Genomic DNA, 18951 nt, shown 5'->3' on the forward strand with positions numbered 1-18951 from the left:
AGAGCATCAAATGACAGCTATGAAAGCAACACTCTATAAATGCCAAAGCCTTACCCAAACAGTAAAAAACTGGGAATATCACATCCAAACTCAGATTTACTTCGTAACACAAAGTTCTCCCCAGCTAACACTCACTCTGTTGCCCAGGCTGGAGTGCAGTGACTCAATTATAGCTCACTGTAAACCTGTAACTCCTGGGCTCAAGCGATCTTCTCCCCTCAGCCTCCTGAGCAGCTGGGACTACAGGTGTGCGCCACCACTCCTGACTAATTTTTACTTTCGTTTCTTTGTAGAGACGGGGTCTCACTGTGGTGCCAGGCTAGTCTCAAACTCCTGGCCTCAAGCTATCCTCTGTTATCCACTGTTATCCTCCAAAGAAGCCTATGCCTTCCAAAGTGCTGGGATTACAGGTGTGAGCCACCGTGCCTAACCTGTACATACCCTCCTGTGCAGCTGTGTTTCTCTGTTTGTGTGGGAGAGTGATCCCCAGAAATCTAACAATGTATATACCTTTTAGGTGAAAAACACAGTCATTTTTCTATCATATATATGTAAATGCATGTTAACCACCAAATTGCTAACAGTAGTTTATTCTGTTGGATGAGTTATTTGAAGTATACTTGTAGATTCCATGGATTGTGTAATTTCAAAGAAAAAGTAACTATGAAAATCAGATCCAAGAAAAGATAAATACCAAATTCACACTTGTATTTACCTCTGTGGGTTGAGGGAGGCAGATGTGATCAGAGAATAATATTGGTGACATTTTATGACTGAAGCTTAGAGTTGAATTCATGGTTGTTCATTACATGTTTTAAATATTCTTAAAGTCTAAACTAGTTAATTGTCTAAAATAAATCCAACCAAGAGTCAAACGCAAGGCAAAGGATGAAAGTACATACAATCCTACACAAAATGACCTAAAGATCTCAATGGGTCTAAGAAAAGTGTTTTAAAATTGTTTTTGGAACCAGCAAGTCAGATGTAATATTCAGGGGGGAGACGCTTAAAAAAAAAAAAAAAAGTTTTAATAAAGGCATTACTTAATTCTCATACTTCTCATAGGAGAACAACTTGCTAAATGTTGAAATGAAAAAAAAATTCTTTTTAAAAAAAACATTGAAAATACCTCCACATTTAAGGCACTGGCAGTCTAATTATTCCCTCAAGGGATAGGACATTTCTAAAAGATTATGTAGATTTGCTATTAATAACTAATTACAATACTAAATACGATTAGTACTAAACTGTACCTTTCATGCTGGTTTACAGTATTAATAGCAGAGGAGGCAGAAAGACCACGAGACTCTAATAAAAAGGGTCAAACTGAGTGAGGAGTCCTTTAAACTTTACTCTAAACACTAAAGTAATAAAATTACTTTATTTCCAAGGGGTTAATAGTTATAAGGCCATTATGGAATTTTTTCAGGAAATTACCCATTACATACAGAATCCTCATGAAAAACAAGTTTATCTCAAAATTACTCAAAATCTACATTGAAAACAAGTTTTATAATTTTGATTTAACAAATAATTAGGCCGGGCGCGGTGGCTCACGCCTGTAATCCTAGCACTCTGGGAGGCCGAGGCGGGTGGATCACTCAAGGTCAGGAGTTGGAGACCAGCCTGAGCAAGAGCGAGACCCCCGTCTCTACTAAAAAAAAAAAAGAAAGAAATGATCTGGACAACTAAAAATATATATATATAGAAAAAAATTAGCCGGGCATGGTGGCGCATGCCTATAGTCCCAGCTACTCGGGAGGCTGAGGCAGAAGGATTGCTTGAGCCCAGGAGTTTGAGGTTGCTGTAAGCTAGGCTGACGCCACGGCACTCACTCTAGCCCAGGCAACAAAGCGAGACTCTGTCTCAAAAAAAAAAAAAAAAAAAACCACAAATAATTACAAGGGAAATGCAACATAAAACTAAAGAAAACGAATTCAAGTCAAAACTGGGATTTTAGATTCCAATAGAAAAGAAATGCTTATTGAGAAAAAAGTTTAACACTTCCTTTCACTTGTGGATAAAAAGGATATACTGTCCCTTCAAAATTCTTTCTGATGTAAGTAAAAATGGAGAGATTAAATATTTCTCACAAATGGACTTTGAAAGCAAGCAACATTAACAGTTATTGTTCTATTTTTAACTTTTCATCAGCATTTCCAAAATGGCCACAAGAGGGCAGCACAGCAACATTCCACTTAAAAGGAGCAAGCCTGTGTGGGTTCTCAGCCCAAGAGCCGCCATTTCAGTTGAGTACTGTTTATTTTCCTAACAACTTACAAAATGGCTGAACGGCTTGGCAGAGCTTGGTGTTTTTGATTATGAAAGCAAAATCTGGCAAAAAATGCAAAGCAATCTACACCAGAATTCCATAAAACTTATTTCCAGACTAAGTTTCTATCAATGATAGAATAGCTAATATTTATGGAGCACTTATGTGTCAGACATATGCAAAAATTTTCCTAATCCTTACAATAACCCTATAGCCCAATTGTGTGTGTATGTCGCCCTACAGTCTGAATTAAAGAATCCACACTATCAACCTTTATGTGGTACTGCTGCCCTTGTCATACCTACATTTTTCAGTTGAACAGAGGATTAACCAAGTTTATACATAACTATTCCTTCACAGTCACTCCTATGTGTCTTAAGAGGATGTAAAGGCAAAGATTAGTAAGTCACAAATTTCCTACTGGTAAAGAATATTGGAGTTCTATGGCCAGGTGCGGTGGCTCACGCCTGTAATCCTAGCACTCTGGGAGGCCAAGGCGGGCGGATTGTTTGCACTCAGGAGTTCGACACCAGCCTGAGCAAGAGTGAGACCCCGTCTCTACTAAAAATAGAAAGAAATTAATTGGACAACTAAAAATATATAGAAAAAATCAGCCGGGCATGGTGGCACACGCCTGTAGTCCCAGCTACTCGGGAGGCTGAGGCAGGAGGATCGCTTGAGCCCAGGAGTTTGAGGTTGCAGTGAGCTAGGCTGACACCACGGCACTCTAGCTCAGGCAAGAGAGTGAGGCTCTGTCTCAAAAAAAAAAAAAAAAAAAAAATTTTAGAGCAATTTTTATGAAACCATGGATAAGTCAAACATTTTGTTATTTTTGAATATGCGTTCCAATGAGGAATCAATGCAAGACAGCCCGAAATATCAACAAAGTGTTTGGGAAGGATATGCCTAATGAATGAACAGTACAACAATGGTTTGAGAAGTTCTGGAGATTTTAATCTTGAAAATGAGTCACGTGGGTGACCTGAGACCAAGGTGGATAACGATGAGCTGAAAGCTATAGCGGAAGTGAATCCATCTCAACCTACACGTGAAATAACAGCAAGGTTTGATGTTACTATTACAACAATATTGGATCACTTAAAACAAATTGGCAGGGTAAAGAAGCTGGATAGATGGGTTCTTGCGTGAATTAAACGAGCTTCAAAAGAGAAATCATCTCAAAACTTGACTTTCTTTGCCATTACAACATAAAGGCAAACCATTTCTACACTCTATTGTTGTTACATGTGATAAAAAATGGATTCTTTTTGACAATCACAGGTGTTTAGCACAATGGCTGGATAACGTGCCGAAACAGTCCAAAACTAAATGTTCATCAAAAAAAAACTAATGGTGTCAGTTTGGTGGTCCATTGCTGGTGTTATCCACTACAGCTTCATGAAACCCAGTCAATCGATTACGGCTAATGTTGACTGCAACCAACTGGATGCGATGATGAGGATGCTTGCGAGTAAGCAGCCAAGATGGGTCAACAGAGACAGAACAGTCCTCTTTCAAGACAACATTCAACCACTTGTCACACACACAACACTGCTCAAACTACAGAAGCTGGACTTGGAAATTCTTTCATCCACCATATTCGCCAGACCTTGCATCAACTGACTACCACTTCTTCAGGCTGTGGACTACTTCTTGCAAGGAAAACTATTCCATTCTCATCAAGCTGTGGAAAATGCCTTTCTCATTTCCAGTGCCACTCACTCTACAGGCTTCTTCCCTGCTGGCATAAACACGCTACCATTAAGACGGCAAAACTGTGTCAACAGTTTAGGCACATACTTTAACTGTACTGCTTCTTGTTTGAGATATAAACTACATTTTTGATTTGAAATAGGACACTTCCAATTTAATGACCTAATATATAAAGCATACACATTTTTTAAATGCCAGCTTTTTATATGCCACGTTCATAAAAGAGACTAGAGGGAGAAAGGGTAAACAAGATTTAAAATAAAAAAGTTAAAACGTTAATAATATATTCTTTGAACTTTTCTAAATTCTTAGTTTCTCAAAAAAGTGATGTTTCTAACATCACAGAGTTAATCAGTTCTATGGAGCAGACCCTTCCTAGGATTCAGCACTTCTTCCAGAAGTTACTCTAACACTGATAACACTACGGGCCCTCTTTCCAGTGTTAAATAAAATTTATGGCAGGCCATTGATTTTGACTGAGCTCCTAGGCCCCAACAGACCAAGCCAAAACAGAGTAAGGCATGCTAAACTTCTAAATTGCTTATCTTACCTTGAGGACAGAAGATAGCCAAATCCCCACAACAGGCCACTTTTAGCTGGCATGATAAGGAAGCCCCTCTGCTTTAATCCTTACAAGCTAAGGAACCTGAAGTAACCCAATGTTAAGGAATCTGTTTTTCTACATTATGCTGTTTTCTTGTTCCTGACTCAAGCGACCTTATAAAAACCAACTATTCTGCCATGCCCAATGGAGTGCCTTTCTATTTTTTATAGATGTGGGTACTTGTCACTAATAAAATCCAATTCGGTCTTTAAACTCAATTTTGTCTTTTGACACCAGAAAAAGGAACATGTTAAACACACACACACACACAGAAAGACAGAGAGAGAGAGAGAGAGAGAGAGAGAGACAGAGAGAAAATGCTGTTTATAATTTCAGGGGATAAAAAGGCTAAATTCCATCAGTACCTCCCAAATTAAGAAATCCAGTGGTAAAGTAAAAAAAAATCTAATAAGCACATTTCTAAAATTCACAACTGGAGGGCCAGGAGCACACCTGTAATCTTAATACTTTGGGAGGCTGAGATAGGAGGATAGCTTGAGGCTAGGAGTTCAAGATCATCCTGAGCAAGAGCAAGATCCAGCCATCTCTACCAAAAAAAAAAAAACCAGAAAAATTAGCCGCCCCTGGTGGCGCATGCCTGTAGCCCCAGCTACTTGGGAGGCTAAGGCAGGAGGATTACTCAAGCCTAGGAGTTTGAGCTTATAGTGAGCTATGATGATGTCACTGTACTCTAACCTAGGAGACAAAGCAAGACCCTGTCTCAAATAATAACAACAGAAATAAAATTCACAAGTGGAGGCAACAGCTGTCACCTTAACTTTGTCATGCTACTTCTGCTCCCCCAAAACCAAGTAACATTTGAGTAGTTTATGAAGCACCAATTGGCACCCAAGCTTACATATCATTAGGGAATAATGTATTATAGCAAGCAGCCTGGATAAAGTACAAATTGGATAAAGCATTTCCCAAATACTTGCTTAAATGGGATCTGTCAATGCACTACATACAAAAGACAAAGTAAGCTTTGTACTCAGGTAAAAACAAAAGACTTTGTAAACAACCAAGCTGTGAAAAGCAGTTACAAGGGGGAAAATTCTCCCTAGAATTCATTAATAAAGAATAATTAACCATCTCAAGCAATATATTTACATCCATTTAGAACCCTAAGGATACACGGACCAGTTTGACCAGGAGTTCCTTTCAGCCCTGTGAGTCTCGTCTTTCCTCATTAGATAACTTTTAGACTATAGTCTTTACACTTTTGTAAGACAGATGGTGCTTTCGGCAACATCCAAATTTCAAAGGAGATTAAAAGGCCTGACTACCAACCGCAATAGTAAATGCCCACAGAAAGTAAGAGGGGTCCCTGGATCAGGCCACAGAAAAGAAACAGCAAAGACTTCAACTTTCTTAAAAACAACCAACATTCACTGCAGCAAGCACTTTTGTAAATGTTGTAGACCATGATTTCTCAATCAGGACATTACTGATGTTTGGGGCTGGATAATTCTTTTGTTGGGAGGAGCTGTCCTGCACACTACAGGATGTTTAGCAGCCTCCCTGGGCTCTACTCACTAGGTGCCGGTAGTACCCCCACCCCCAGTATGACAAGCAAAAATGTCCAAGGGAGTGTGCAAAACTGCCCCTAGTTGAAAACCACTGCCGTAGAAGCATTATTTTACTTAATTTTAACTTTCCTAAGAGAGAACAAGTACTGTCCTTACTCTACAGGGTATCCTAAAAGTCACCATACATAGGGAAAATGGGAAATCGTAGCTAAATGTACATTTACAAAATTTCTCCTTTGTATGGAGACTTTTGGGACACCCTATATTTTAAAAGATGAAGAAATAGGCTCGGAGGCTCCTGCATAAGATCCCACAGCTAAAACAGAAGCAGAGCAGAGATCCAACCCCTATCCCACTGGCCTTCATTCCCAAACCTCCCTTAGTACAAGAATCAACTGAGGCTATTGTTTAACATACAGATTCTTAGGCACAACCCCAAAATGACTGAAGTTTTGAACTTCCAAGCAAGAAGCCTAGGAATGCTGACCAAGAACTCCTGCTGATTCTTAGCAAGCAAGTTTGAAGACTTACATGCCTATATAAAGCTAAATACAGAGGTAACAGACTTTTTTTAAAAGCATGGAAAAGACAGCACTGCAAGAATTTGACCCATCACCCTTTTCCTCCAAAATTACAATTTACCAGCCATATACTGCCTCTAACTGAATGTCAAACAACCTGTATCTGAACGGAAGACACGCTGATCATTTTCAATACCCATCACACTTAGGAACTATTTCCCGTATCTCTATAGAACCGCTTCCAACTCTAGCTATGCAACAGACCCAATCAGAGTTTCTGACAATTCTCCAAACCTACTACATAGCTCTTAAAATCCAATTAGGCGCAGAGCTTATTTTTTAAAATTATCCAAGTGATTCTCATGCAAAACCTATCTGGGGACTAAGCTTAGTAGGGAGGAACTAATTAGATAGAGCAAAGCACCAATCTTCATAAACTGTGGCCAAATCCAAAGTTCATGGTGGCAACGAAGTCGAGCGGCACAAGGGCAAAGTTCTTCTGGGGTCTCCAGTACCTCTCCCATCTACCCACCTTTCCTTGTGTTTCCTAAACTATCCTCATGGGAATCACTTCAGGGTCGACATCTTACTTGAACCTTGAGGGAGAATCACGGCCTTTTGAACACCACAGTGTGTCCGGCATCAATCATACCCACAGTGCATTGTGATTTTCAGTTTTCTGTTTCTTAAAATGCAAAATGTTTTAAGGGAAGCACAGTACAGAATTACTGAAGATTTTTTTTACCATTTTCACCAGTCTCGTATGGTTCCCTCTTTCTTAACTATCAAATCTGATAGCAATTTTTCACCAAGTTGCTTAAATGATTCTGGAGCCAAATTAAGTGTTTGAATCCCAATGCTACCATTTTCTCTCCCTGTGCCTCGGTTTTCTCATCTACAAAATAGGGATGACAATCATACTACACCTCAGGAGTGAACACATACAAAGGATTTAGGTCAAGTTCCAGACTCATAGTAGGCACTATAAAAGCCAGCTGTTATTCAGTCTTCCTAAAGCATTCAACTTAGTTTTCACTAAAATAATCTCTCACAATGAGTTCACCTATTGACTTGATATTTAATTAAAATGCAAAATCACAAGTACAGTCATGTACCACATAATGAAGTTTAGGTTAACAACAGACCACATATACAACAGTGGTACGGAAAGATTATAATACCATATTTTTACTGTACCTTTTCTAGGTTTAGATACACAAATACTTTTTACAACTGCCTACAGTATTCAGTACAGTAACATGCTACACAGGTTTGTAGCCTAGGAGCAACTGGATATCCCATACAGCCTACATGGACAGTAGGCCATACTATCTAGGTTTGTGTAAGCACACGCTATAATGTTCACAAAAGGAAGGATGAAATCACCTAACAATGCATGTCTCAGAACATATCCCCATCGTTAAGTGATACATGATTGTACAACTAGCATAAATGAATTCAAGAAGTATCTATTAATCCCTTGTAAGCATACAACTCAACTGGAGGAACAGAAAGAAGGGCATGGGTATAATAAAAGCTCAGCAGGACCTAGGGCCACCCACAAGCCTTAACAGGAAGAGAACTCTGTGATAATTCATTTGGGCAGTTGCTTAACCTTAAGAGGGTTACTAACTTTTCTACTATACTGACCCTCACATTAAACAAAAAATACACATAAATCCCTCAAAACAGTGCCTGACACAGAGTAAGCACTCAATATATGTAAATCTATTTTAGTATTTTTCTATAAAATGTTCACCACATTCAATTTTCCTTCATGATAAAATCCAAAGTGAAAGATTACCAGCTATTAGGCACTGCTAGACTTAGAAATAACCCATACAAAGGAGATATCCTGAGCTTTAGTCACATTCTATTCGCTTATTTTTTTTAATGTTGGTTACAATTCACCCAACCCACTGATGGGTGGCTGACAACCCCCACTCTAAATAGCTGCTGTGAGCCCTTAGTTTAAGACGGTTACTTTTATAAACTAGAGAGAAAGGGAGTTCTAAATGGAATGTAACTGCATTCCACATAAATAATTCTAGAATCTAAACTTTTAGAGGTATCTGAAGGGTGAAGGGGAGAACTACACTAAGGAAAAGAGACAACTAGAACTTAAAGCAAGTAGGACACAGGAGGCGTTATGAAATCTGAGGTGAAAAAGGCCATCAGCACACACATTTTAAATGTATGACTACAGCTGGATCTGGCATGACATTTGACACAGAAACTTCTTACCCTTCAAGCCTACAACCCCCCTTTTCTCAGCACCTCACCCCACCTTTGCTTCAGGAGCTCCAAACTCAAGCGGCTGTTAAGATTGGCCTAAAAAGCAAATAAAGAAAATGTGACAGGCAATGGAAAGACCAAGGGTTATTAGAAAATAATGTAAGAACAAGAAGTGCTCCATCAGAAGACTGGAAACACAGAAACACTGCAAATATATGGAAATATGATACAAATCTGAAACACATAGAGAGCTTTTAAAAATTAACTGAACCCTGGGGACAGGGCTGGACACTGGCATTTTCAGAAGCTCTCCAACATCTGAAATAGGAACGAAAAATAGAACCAGACTAACCCATAACCCAAAAAGGAAAGGAAATGGAGAAAGTAGAGGAAACCAAAAACACACAAATCTTGAGTCTATAGTTCCAACAGAATTGCACGTTAGGCATTATGCTAAGTCATACGTATAGTGCTATGGTGAAAACTGATTACCAAAAGGAAGCCACAATCAATCTAGACATTGGTTGTAAATATTATTTCGGTTACATTTATATCAATGTAGCACTGCACCACAGCATTCACCATTCATTCTTGTACTCCAACAGCTTGAGAGGGGAAATAAAGAAGAGTATAAACTAGGGCAAAAATTAACCAGCTGAAGGGTGGGGGGGACATCTACTCAGACTAACGGCCAAAAGCAGGGCTGTGACTCACACAAGAAGCTGTTGCAGTCCAGGAAGAATCACATACTCCCTCAAAAGGCTGCTTCTTCTTAGAAAAAAATTCTAGGAAAGGATTAACTGTAAAACACGCCCAGAGTTTCAATTAACTAAAAAGGACCTTGCCTCTTAAAATCATTCTCACAAATCTCTCCTGGCAAGCCAGGACAACCACGACAGCCCTGGGCACAACTTGGCTCTTAAAGAGGGACTTAGGATGTACAGGAAGGAGGGCTGAAAGAAAGATGAAGCAGTAAAAATAAAATAATATTACTAACAGCTTACATTTTTGAGCACTTTCAATGTGATTGGCTCTTTGCTAAGCACTTTCTAGGCACTATATTATTTAACCTTAATGGTAATATCTACATTTTAAAAATGAGAAAATTTTAAGTCCAACAATGAGAGCTCCACTGCCCTAAAATGGGAGCATTTTTCAGTACTAAATCTGAACTGGTACCTATTATACACACAGCTCTTGCCAGGCACAGAGGTAACAGTTAAACATATTACAAATGACAATGACTCATTAGAATTAAATCCAAAGTATAAAATCAGGACTATGTTTAGAATGTTGCCTTAGCCAGAACTCTTCTGCAACATTCTGTCTCCCAAAATCAGAGTGATCACATTTTCCCCAAACTATAGGGATTCCAGTAAAGGGAACTGAAATACTTCTCAGTACAAAATACAGTCCAGAAAATGTTAAAATACCAAAAAAGAGACCCATAACCAAACATGTTAACAATAAAATGCTAAATTGGAACTGTTTTAGAAAATGTAGCATGGGCCGGGCGCGGGTGGCTCACGCCTGTAATCCTAGCTCTCTGGGAGGCCGAGGCGAGCGGATTGTTTGAGCTCAGGAGTTCGAAACCAGCCTGAGCAAGAGCGAGACCCCGTCTCTACTAAAAATAGAAAGAAATTAAAAATTAGCCGGGCATAGTGGCACATGCCTGTAGTCCCAGCTACTCGGGAGGCTGAGGCAGGAGGATCGCTTGAGCCCAGGAGTTTGAGGTTGCTGTGAGCTAGGCTGATGCCACGGCACTCTAGCCTGGGCAACACAGTGAGACTCTGTCTCAAAAAAAAAAAAAAAAAGAAAATGTAGCATGAATGGCTACCATACTCTCTCTGTTCTCCATCATTTATTTCACAAAGAAAACTCTTGTTTTCCACTTTGCAATCAGGGCTCAAATGCCCCCAGACTTGCCTTAACAATTAAAGACCAGATTGATGGGGGGAAAGATTGTAACATACATATAAACAATATATTCCAGCAATGTGCTGTATTACTGATTACAAAATAAAAATATAATTGACCCTGGGCATTGGATGGTTGAGTGAACTTTTGTTATTCTGGTTTTCCACTTAAAACCCTAAAGTTCGAAAACAAGGAGTAATCAGCAACTTGGTGGAGGTACAAATTCGAACTCAATTTCCAGTCAAGGTGGAATGCAGGAAGGAATTACTCAGCTACACTGACAGGCACCCAACATAACTAAGCCAACAAAAGTTATTTTTATTTGCACACAAAATAAGTCTTGGGTGATGAAAAAAAAAAAAGTTTGTTAAAGCAGACACCCCTTTAAGGCACCCAATTGAGTTCTAAGGTAATCAGGAAAATGCTAACAGACCTTTAAAAAAAAAAAAGATGGTTCATCGGGCTGGGGGGGGGAATTTACTGTATATCGCTTAGTCAATATTTATGTCAGGGAAAAGATTACTGTACCAGATTTTTTTTTTTTTTTTTTTTGCCTAGGCTAGAGTGCCGTGGCATCAGCCTAGCTCACAGCAACCTCAAACTCCTGGGCTCAAGCGATCCTCCTGCCTCAGCCTCCCGAGTAGCTGGGACTACAGGCGTGCGCCACCATGCCCGGCTGATTTTTTCTATATATTTTTAGTTGTCCGATTAATTTCTTTCTATTTTTAGTAGAGACGGAGTCTCGCTCTTGTTCAGGCTGGTTTCGAACTCCTGAGCTCAAACAATCCACCAGCCTCGACCTCCAGAGAGCTAGGATTACAGGCGTGAGCCACCACGCCCGTGTACCAGATTTTATAAGAGAAATGGTATTATGATTTTGGAAAGCACAGGTAGTTTCAAGGAGCTATCTCAGAACTGTCAGGAGTTTGCTGGGGGAGTGGGCATTAATTATAAAATGTGAGTTTGAGGTAAAATTCAAATAAACTTCCAGATTCGCTCCTCACTCAAGCAATAACTTGCTACAACTTTTACCACTAAAACTCCTTATCAAATAGTTTGCCCACTGTCCTCCACTGACCTGATCTTTACGAAAGGTGCTAATCGCCAGAGCCAAATACCAATTGGAATCTGCAGATTTTAAACAGCAAGGATCCACTATGTATATATCCCAACACTTTTCCTGCCACTTCATGCCATTCTCCACACCAGAGAAAAGAGAAGCCTCGATAAACGGACTTAAAATACACTGGTTCTGTAAAAATTTAAATGCCTCTTAGCAGATTGCGAACAGTTCAAGGATAAATTGCTACATCATGATACGCATTTTAACTCGTAGTAATTATATTTATTTGGGCTAAAATATCTTCAACAGAGTAAAATAGTTCCTATCCTCCTGAACATAAATAACTGCAATGTTGACTACTTCTATAGTGAGGTCATTTAGCAAATACTAAAATTTTAACACAACTAATTAGAATTTGATCTCAATATATAGAAAGGGAAATGGGATTACTATCGTTGTTCTTGCTGTGCTAGATACACTTATAAGAAGTTGGAAACTACAGCTAATATTCAAGTTCCGCAAGTACTTAAGTCTCTAAGGATGTTAAATGTTCTCCACAATATACATCTGAGTGTGTAATTTTAAAATCACTTACAAAATCTTTCATGATCACTTCTATATAAAAGAAAACTCAGTTTCAGCTAGTTTCCATAAACTATCCAAAGAATTCTTTCCAAAGAAACCTAGACAAAAGCCACTAGCACAGTGAACATTACCTCACAGACTTTATACAGAAACTTAAGATCTGTTGCCCAGGGTAGAGTGCAGTGGCATCTTCCTAGCTCACTGCAACCTCAAACTCCTGGGCTCAAGCAATACTCTTGCCTTCAGCCTCCCGTGTATCTGAGACTACAGGTGTGTACCACCACGCCCAGCTAATTTTTTCTATTTTTGGTAGAGATCCGGTCTTGCCCTTGCTCAGGCTGGTATCAAACTCCCGAGCTCAAGCGATCCTCCTGCCTCAGCCTCCCATAGTGCTAGGATTACAGGTGAGCCACCCCACCAGACCCCCCCCATTTCTTTTGAAGTCACATTTTACTAAATTAATAAAATAACAACTCTGAACTGTGACCTCCTAAATGTCAGCCTACTTGTTAGTGCTAAAAATACTCGAATAAGGTAAAAAACAAACTTTGTCACTCCACAGTAGATTCATCCACTAAAATAACCTTTCATGTTTAGATTTATTACTTGCAAATGAATTACCAAGTGGTCGTTGGTAAACAGTGGATTCTTAACCAGAAATCTTTGCATGGGTGTCCAAACAATACAGACCAAGAGCACCAACAGAGCAGTTTAAAAACAATTTACCAGGACTAAATTAGATTTCTCAGAATAAAGGCTCAGGGAAGGTATTTCCCAAGATTTGGCCAAGTGATTCCGATATCAGCCAAGATTTTAGAGTCACTGTTCTTTAACAAGTACTATTAACAGTTTAAAAAGTTGCTTTCTGAAGCTTGTTTACATAGCAATAGTTGCCTAATGCTGTATTCTCCCATTTTAAAAGTAGTTATTAAACAAGTGAAAATTCCTATCTTCTACTTCATATCCCATTGTGAATCTTAAATATAAATCGCTTAGCACATACTGACCTGAGTTTTTCTCCATCAAATGACAACTGAGAAAATGTATGGTACCAAGTAAAAACGCACGGGGACAAGTTCAAATCTCTTTGTTTATGAGCCATGTATTAAACATCCGGTAGGAGATTTCAATTAAAAACATCCCTCTATGGCACTGAAAAGGCTTTGGTTATTGGTAACAAAATTAAACTCACTAATCTCTTCACACTGAACAAGGGGGAAAAGCCCGCTAGGGTATGAGAAGGGGAAGCGAAAACTGTAAAAACTGGCAGGTTTTCTATTTGAAGATTTTCGGTAAGCGCCTTCTACTTCTCCAAAAGTAGAACCGGCTTCTAACACAGGAAAACCATTCCCAGGAATGGGCTAAGGAACACGCCCGGTAGGGAGTGGACAGCTACGGGGAAGGGCGGAGAGGACTGCCAAGAGCCAAATCTGCCCGGCGAGAAGCCGCGCACCGGAAACTCCCAACTCGAGTTCCCTTCCTTTTCCCCTCCCCGCAAGCGGGCGTCTCTGAAAGCCCAGAGAGGAGGAAGCGCCCCACTGGCGCACGCGGCCCGACGTCACTGCGTTCTCTCCCCTTCTGCGGCGGGCCACCTGACGTCACGAGGCGGGGCCTACCCAAAGAAGCCGCCGTTGACCCTGCTGTTACCAGGCGCGCGCACAGCCAATCAGCACCCGCGCCGGCGCCGGCCGGCCTTTGAACTCGGCACGGCAACTTCCTGCTGTTTAGCGAGTACACAGTGCAATGCAGTATGTCTGTCAACGCTGCGGCACAAAGGAACAGCCATTTTGTGACTGAGCTGGACCTGCACCAAAATGCCAGGGCCTCACAGAGCTGGTGCCTGCGCTATCGAGCTGCCCTTTATTTCCAGTACCAGAGTACCAAAGAGGGGGAAGAAAGGGGAGGGGAAAAAGGCTTTGGTATTGCAGGTTTCAATTAGCTTATTTTCCGTCTTCTTAAAAATCCCGATTTTTAAAGTATTATCAGCGTCATAAAATGGCTGCCACTTAAACTGCCTGTTCCAGCCCACAAGCAACTGCATTATGCCATTTCTAATCATCCCAAGCCTTACAGAGTAACTGCTAAAATGCTGATGAAAAGCTAAGATTTACCCGCATCTCAGGTTATCAGAATAAATCTGGCTCAAATGCAGACGATTTGGAGATAAATTTAATAAACTGTTTTCAGTTCTAAAGATAAGCTGCAAACGTAGTGTCCTAGAACACACAGAACTCTTTGTGTGCACACAGTTCCATCCTTCTCGCCCGTTTCCATTTTCTGATATTAGGAAACTTATCCTCAGCTCCAAATGATTTAGATAAAAAGTGTGGTATACTTTTTGTATGTCCACCACTAAACCTTTGTTTTAGCAGAAATTTTAGAAATATCACGCTTTTAAAAATCACGTTTTTGAAAGTAAATTGCTAATCTTCAAAAATCGTGATAAATTAGAACATATTAGACTTTGAGCATTAACTTCAAAGGAATACAGGAACAGGCAAACTTATATAATCACTATTAAGTACTACACTATTTCCAAAAACAGGAAAATACCAGGTCTTCCTAAACTTGCACTCATTCCTTCCAGATCCTAAATTAATTCTCAGACCAAAAGTTTATTTGACTACAAACTCCTCCTTTCCGCTCCTGTGGCTCAGGCTACAAAGGTGATTTTTGCAGTATTACCTAAACACTATACTTTGTGCCACAAAAACTCTTGATGGCAATAGGAACTAAGTAGTAGTCACACGGACAGTCTCTATTCAGCTCACTAGAAGTAACACTTATCTAGTAAATTAAAACACCACGAACATCCTTTAGCTTTACAATTTTAAAAGGAAGTGATGTCATAATTATGTACATGCATTAAGATGTGCGATTTAGGGTAACAGTAACTTAAAAGTAACTATCTTCTCTTCAAGCTCTCAAATATTTTTGGACATTCATCAGGTATATGATTCAAAGTTCACCTGACAAAACATTTAAAAGTAAAGTACATGCTTCTTGTTCAGCTGTAACCCTGCTACCAATAAGCAAACGTATGACAACTTCCAAGTAGTTTTCCAGGTGAGAGTAAAAGTATCAAAAGAAAGAATAAAAACACTGCTCGATTTTTAAATTAGAAAGCATAGTCTGATCAATGATGTTAACCACAAACCTTGCATAAGAAAACCAAAACCCAAGTGAGACTATGCAAATGATACACTCAAGGGAGTAACAATTTTAGTATTGAATCTTTAATACTTTGTCAATATACCTGGGGTTTCCCATTCCTTCTAACTGTCATTACTTTCTAGAAAAATCAGTTTAGGATTGGTAGTGAAGTTTTCTGTCCTTAATGTAATAATTTAGTAATTACATGGGCAATTCAAATTAATAAGACAGCAGTCCAAACTGTGTGACAACTCAATTTGCAAAAAATTTGGGAACATAGTTTTCAAAGCAAGGTTCAACATATTTTTAGTCTAATAAAATAGAATTCAACATTTGTAATAACCATGCACAGCACTTTCAATTCACTAGTCTAATAAATATATTTATAGAAAATTATAAAACTAAAAACAAAATTGGGAAGAAAAATTATATAAACAATCACATCCTTTTTAATTTCATGATTTAAAATTTATGACATGACAATCGATAGGAACACACCAAGAAATGCATTCATTTATACCTTTAAAAATTAATATACAGAGAACATACAACAAAAACATCTTAAAGGCTTTATTACTTAATCACTAATAAGGTACTCCAAGGAATGTGGAACAAATCATGGTTTGAACAAACATTACATTTGTAAGCTTCAGAAGATAAAGCATTCCAGACAACTCCTGTCGAAATACATCAATAAATTTAAAGCAGCTACAACTAAAACATGAAGATAAAATACATCTACCAACCAGAAAGCCCTGTCTTAAGCATACAAGTGCAAACCTTAAAATATTTAAAATATAAATATACAATTATAAATATAATCACAGTAACAAACACAAAACAGAAGTACAACAGTATTCCAGGATTTCCGTAATTACAGGTTTGATTTCATAAATTCAGAAACTCTAACCATCAAGTATAGGTTTTGACAAATCATACCAAAATTTCCTAAAATGTCAAGGGTATCAAAAGAAATACAGAGTCAAATAAAAATATAAACTGAAAGGCATCAGTCAAAGAGTCCTTTCTGTGATTTCATTTTTAAATGTACATTTTTTCATTCATATAACTTTCTCAAATGTCTATTTACTATAATTTACTACTACAAGGCTCCTCTATGGCCCTCAGTTACAAGTTTGGATATCCTAGATTCTTCAAAGAAAAAATTTGCCTTGTATGTAAAATGGTGCAATGCAGCAATGGCTAAACCGACAAGGTCATTTTTCTGCAGTACAAAAACCTAAAAACTGAAATTTACTGACAGAAAAACTGTAGTTTACAGGAAAGGCCCCTTTGAATAAAGGTACCTTACCTTTTGACTGCTGTAAGAGGCCTTAAGTCACAACTCAACTTTCATAAATTGCTACCAAAAAATTAGGGTGTGGCATATTAGCAATCTCAAGGTCATGCTTTAAAAAACGAATTCAAATTAGAAAAATAGTTATAATAAAACAGACAGTAATCCATGTCTGTCAGGTAAACAACTGTAAGCTGAGGTTTCCCCCAAAAAAAAAGACAAAAAGGAAGAAAGTTGATAGCTCATACCTCGATGCATTGCTGTGTAGCGAACTGTCCTCCTCTTGGCTTTTGTCCTTATTTCTCATCATCTTTTAATTCTTAAATATTAAGGGGGAGGGGGAATCTGTGTTTGCTTTGAAGTCCTGTGCCCAGGTATTTACTGTCAAAAGTTGAAAGAAAGGTAAGGTCCCGGCTTCTATCGATGGTTTTTATTAACAGGAACAAAGTCCTGACGATGTTAACGATATTGTTACAATACAACAACAGAAAGCACTGAAAAACAAAATATTTCTATTTTTTCCTTAAAAAAAGAAACACAACAGGATAAACCGAACAGTGGAAGCATCACTATCAATAAGGAAAGTTTCTCAAAGTAACACACTGGATACAAATAACAATCTCTGTATCGTATTGCGTCATCCAAGAATTCCTCGTATTTACAGAAAATAAAGCAAACTTTAACATAAAAATCTTTAAAATTCTCACTAATGATTGTGAACTTACCTGATCCATGTAGTATGTCCAAAGCAAGAGTCCTATCTAGTAGTAGAAAAATATCAGATCCCAAATAATTAAAAATAAAGGCAAAATCCTCCGTTAAAAAATGAAAAATAAATAAAATAATCCTCAAATATGTTAACTGGTCAAAAAATAAAGCAATAATTAATACCAAAACGGGTCCGAAAGAAAAAAAAACCTCATTAGGAGAGCGCACAAAAATGGAGGTGCGCCATGGCTTCTAAGCTGGAAAAAACAACGACCTGGGCTCTCAGTACGGCTGCTTCTTTCCAACAAGGCACGAAAAGAAAGCTCCTAAAAGCTGTTTTTCTCCCTAAAAAGGGTTCGAATCGACCCCAGTAAGTCACTAGGAGAGGCAGGGGGCTGCGGGGGCCCCCTGAGGCTACCCAAAAGTTAGGGAAAGTTGCGTAAAGTGAGGCAAAGGCAGGGAGCAGAGCGCGCTCTAAGGCACAGCCGCCATCTAGAGCCTCCTTCCCAGCTCTGAGAGCTCTGCCTTTGATTGACACTCTCTACATTTACCCCACAACTCAGGTGATGTACCATAGACCCACCCCTTCATCTCCACCAAAAAAAAAAAAAAAAAAAAAAAATCCTCCATCCCAGGGAGCCTTAGGACCCCCACCCCCACACCTCCCTGCCCCTCCAGACCACCCCAACAGGGGGAGGGGGAGGGCTTCTTTAACCCCCTCTGGCTCAAACACCCTTTTTAAGCCAGAGAGAAATGTAATTTGTTCCTTTTGTCTAAAGATCTGCTAAATATTTCAGTCCTTGAGCTAAAATAACTTCCTCCCTGGACAGGAAGTGGTGTTTTATCAAGCCATTTTGAAAAAGGGATAATTCTTAGAGAATCTAAAGCTCAGCTTAAGTACTAATCTTTTTAAAAATTAACCCCCTCATGGGTAAAATGATTTCTAAATAAAAGCAAAACCTCAATTTCATAAATTAAATCCAAGTTTTGCCTTCTGTATGATGCCTAAAAATCACCTAAATATAAAATTTAAGGGGGAATCTACCATCCCAACTAGAAGAAGGGGGTAAGTTTTACAACTCAAGAGCGCCTCCCTAGTGTTCAGTTGCATTAGAGCAAAAGTTAATGCAGCCAATTTTTATTCAAGAATTTCAAATTTTCTTTGTACTTCCACAAAATTCTTTAACCCATTATACAACCTTGAACATTTTACCCTCAAAAAACTTTTCACAGCCACAATATGTTTACTTCCCACAATGATTCAGGCAAACAAAGTTCTTCAAATTCAAGAATATGGACCAACCAGTCACCTTTAAATCAAAAACCCAAGAAACTCCACCTCCAAAACCAACAG

The 18951-nt window shown here is 38.9% G+C and overlaps 1 protein-coding gene across 4 annotated transcripts in view; it reads right to left on the bottom strand.

Moving 5' to 3' along the window:
• CHD2 (chromodomain helicase DNA binding protein 2) overlaps positions 1-18136 on the bottom strand; it is a 115638-nt gene extending 97502 nt beyond the window's left edge. For all 4 annotated transcript variants that reach the window (XR_001137471.1, XM_012643753.1, XM_012643751.1 and 1 more), the window contains exons 1-2: positions 17615-18136; positions 17138-17270 (exon numbers count right to left, since the gene is read on the bottom strand). Coding sequence is in view for 3 of the 4 variants with exons in the window: in XM_012643753.1 (XP_012499207.1) it covers positions 17138-17199 (62 nt within the window). In the remaining variant the exon portion in view is untranslated. The remainder of the gene's footprint in view (positions 1-17137; positions 17271-17614) is intronic.
• Positions 18137-18951: the final 815 nt, after the last annotated feature.

Source organism: Propithecus coquereli, unplaced genomic scaffold (genome assembly GCF_000956105.1).
Source record: "Propithecus coquereli isolate 6110/MARCELLA unplaced genomic scaffold, Pcoq_1.0 Scaffold20, whole genome shotgun sequence".
Classification (NCBI taxonomy): domain Eukaryota; kingdom Metazoa; phylum Chordata; class Mammalia; order Primates; family Indriidae; genus Propithecus; species Propithecus coquereli.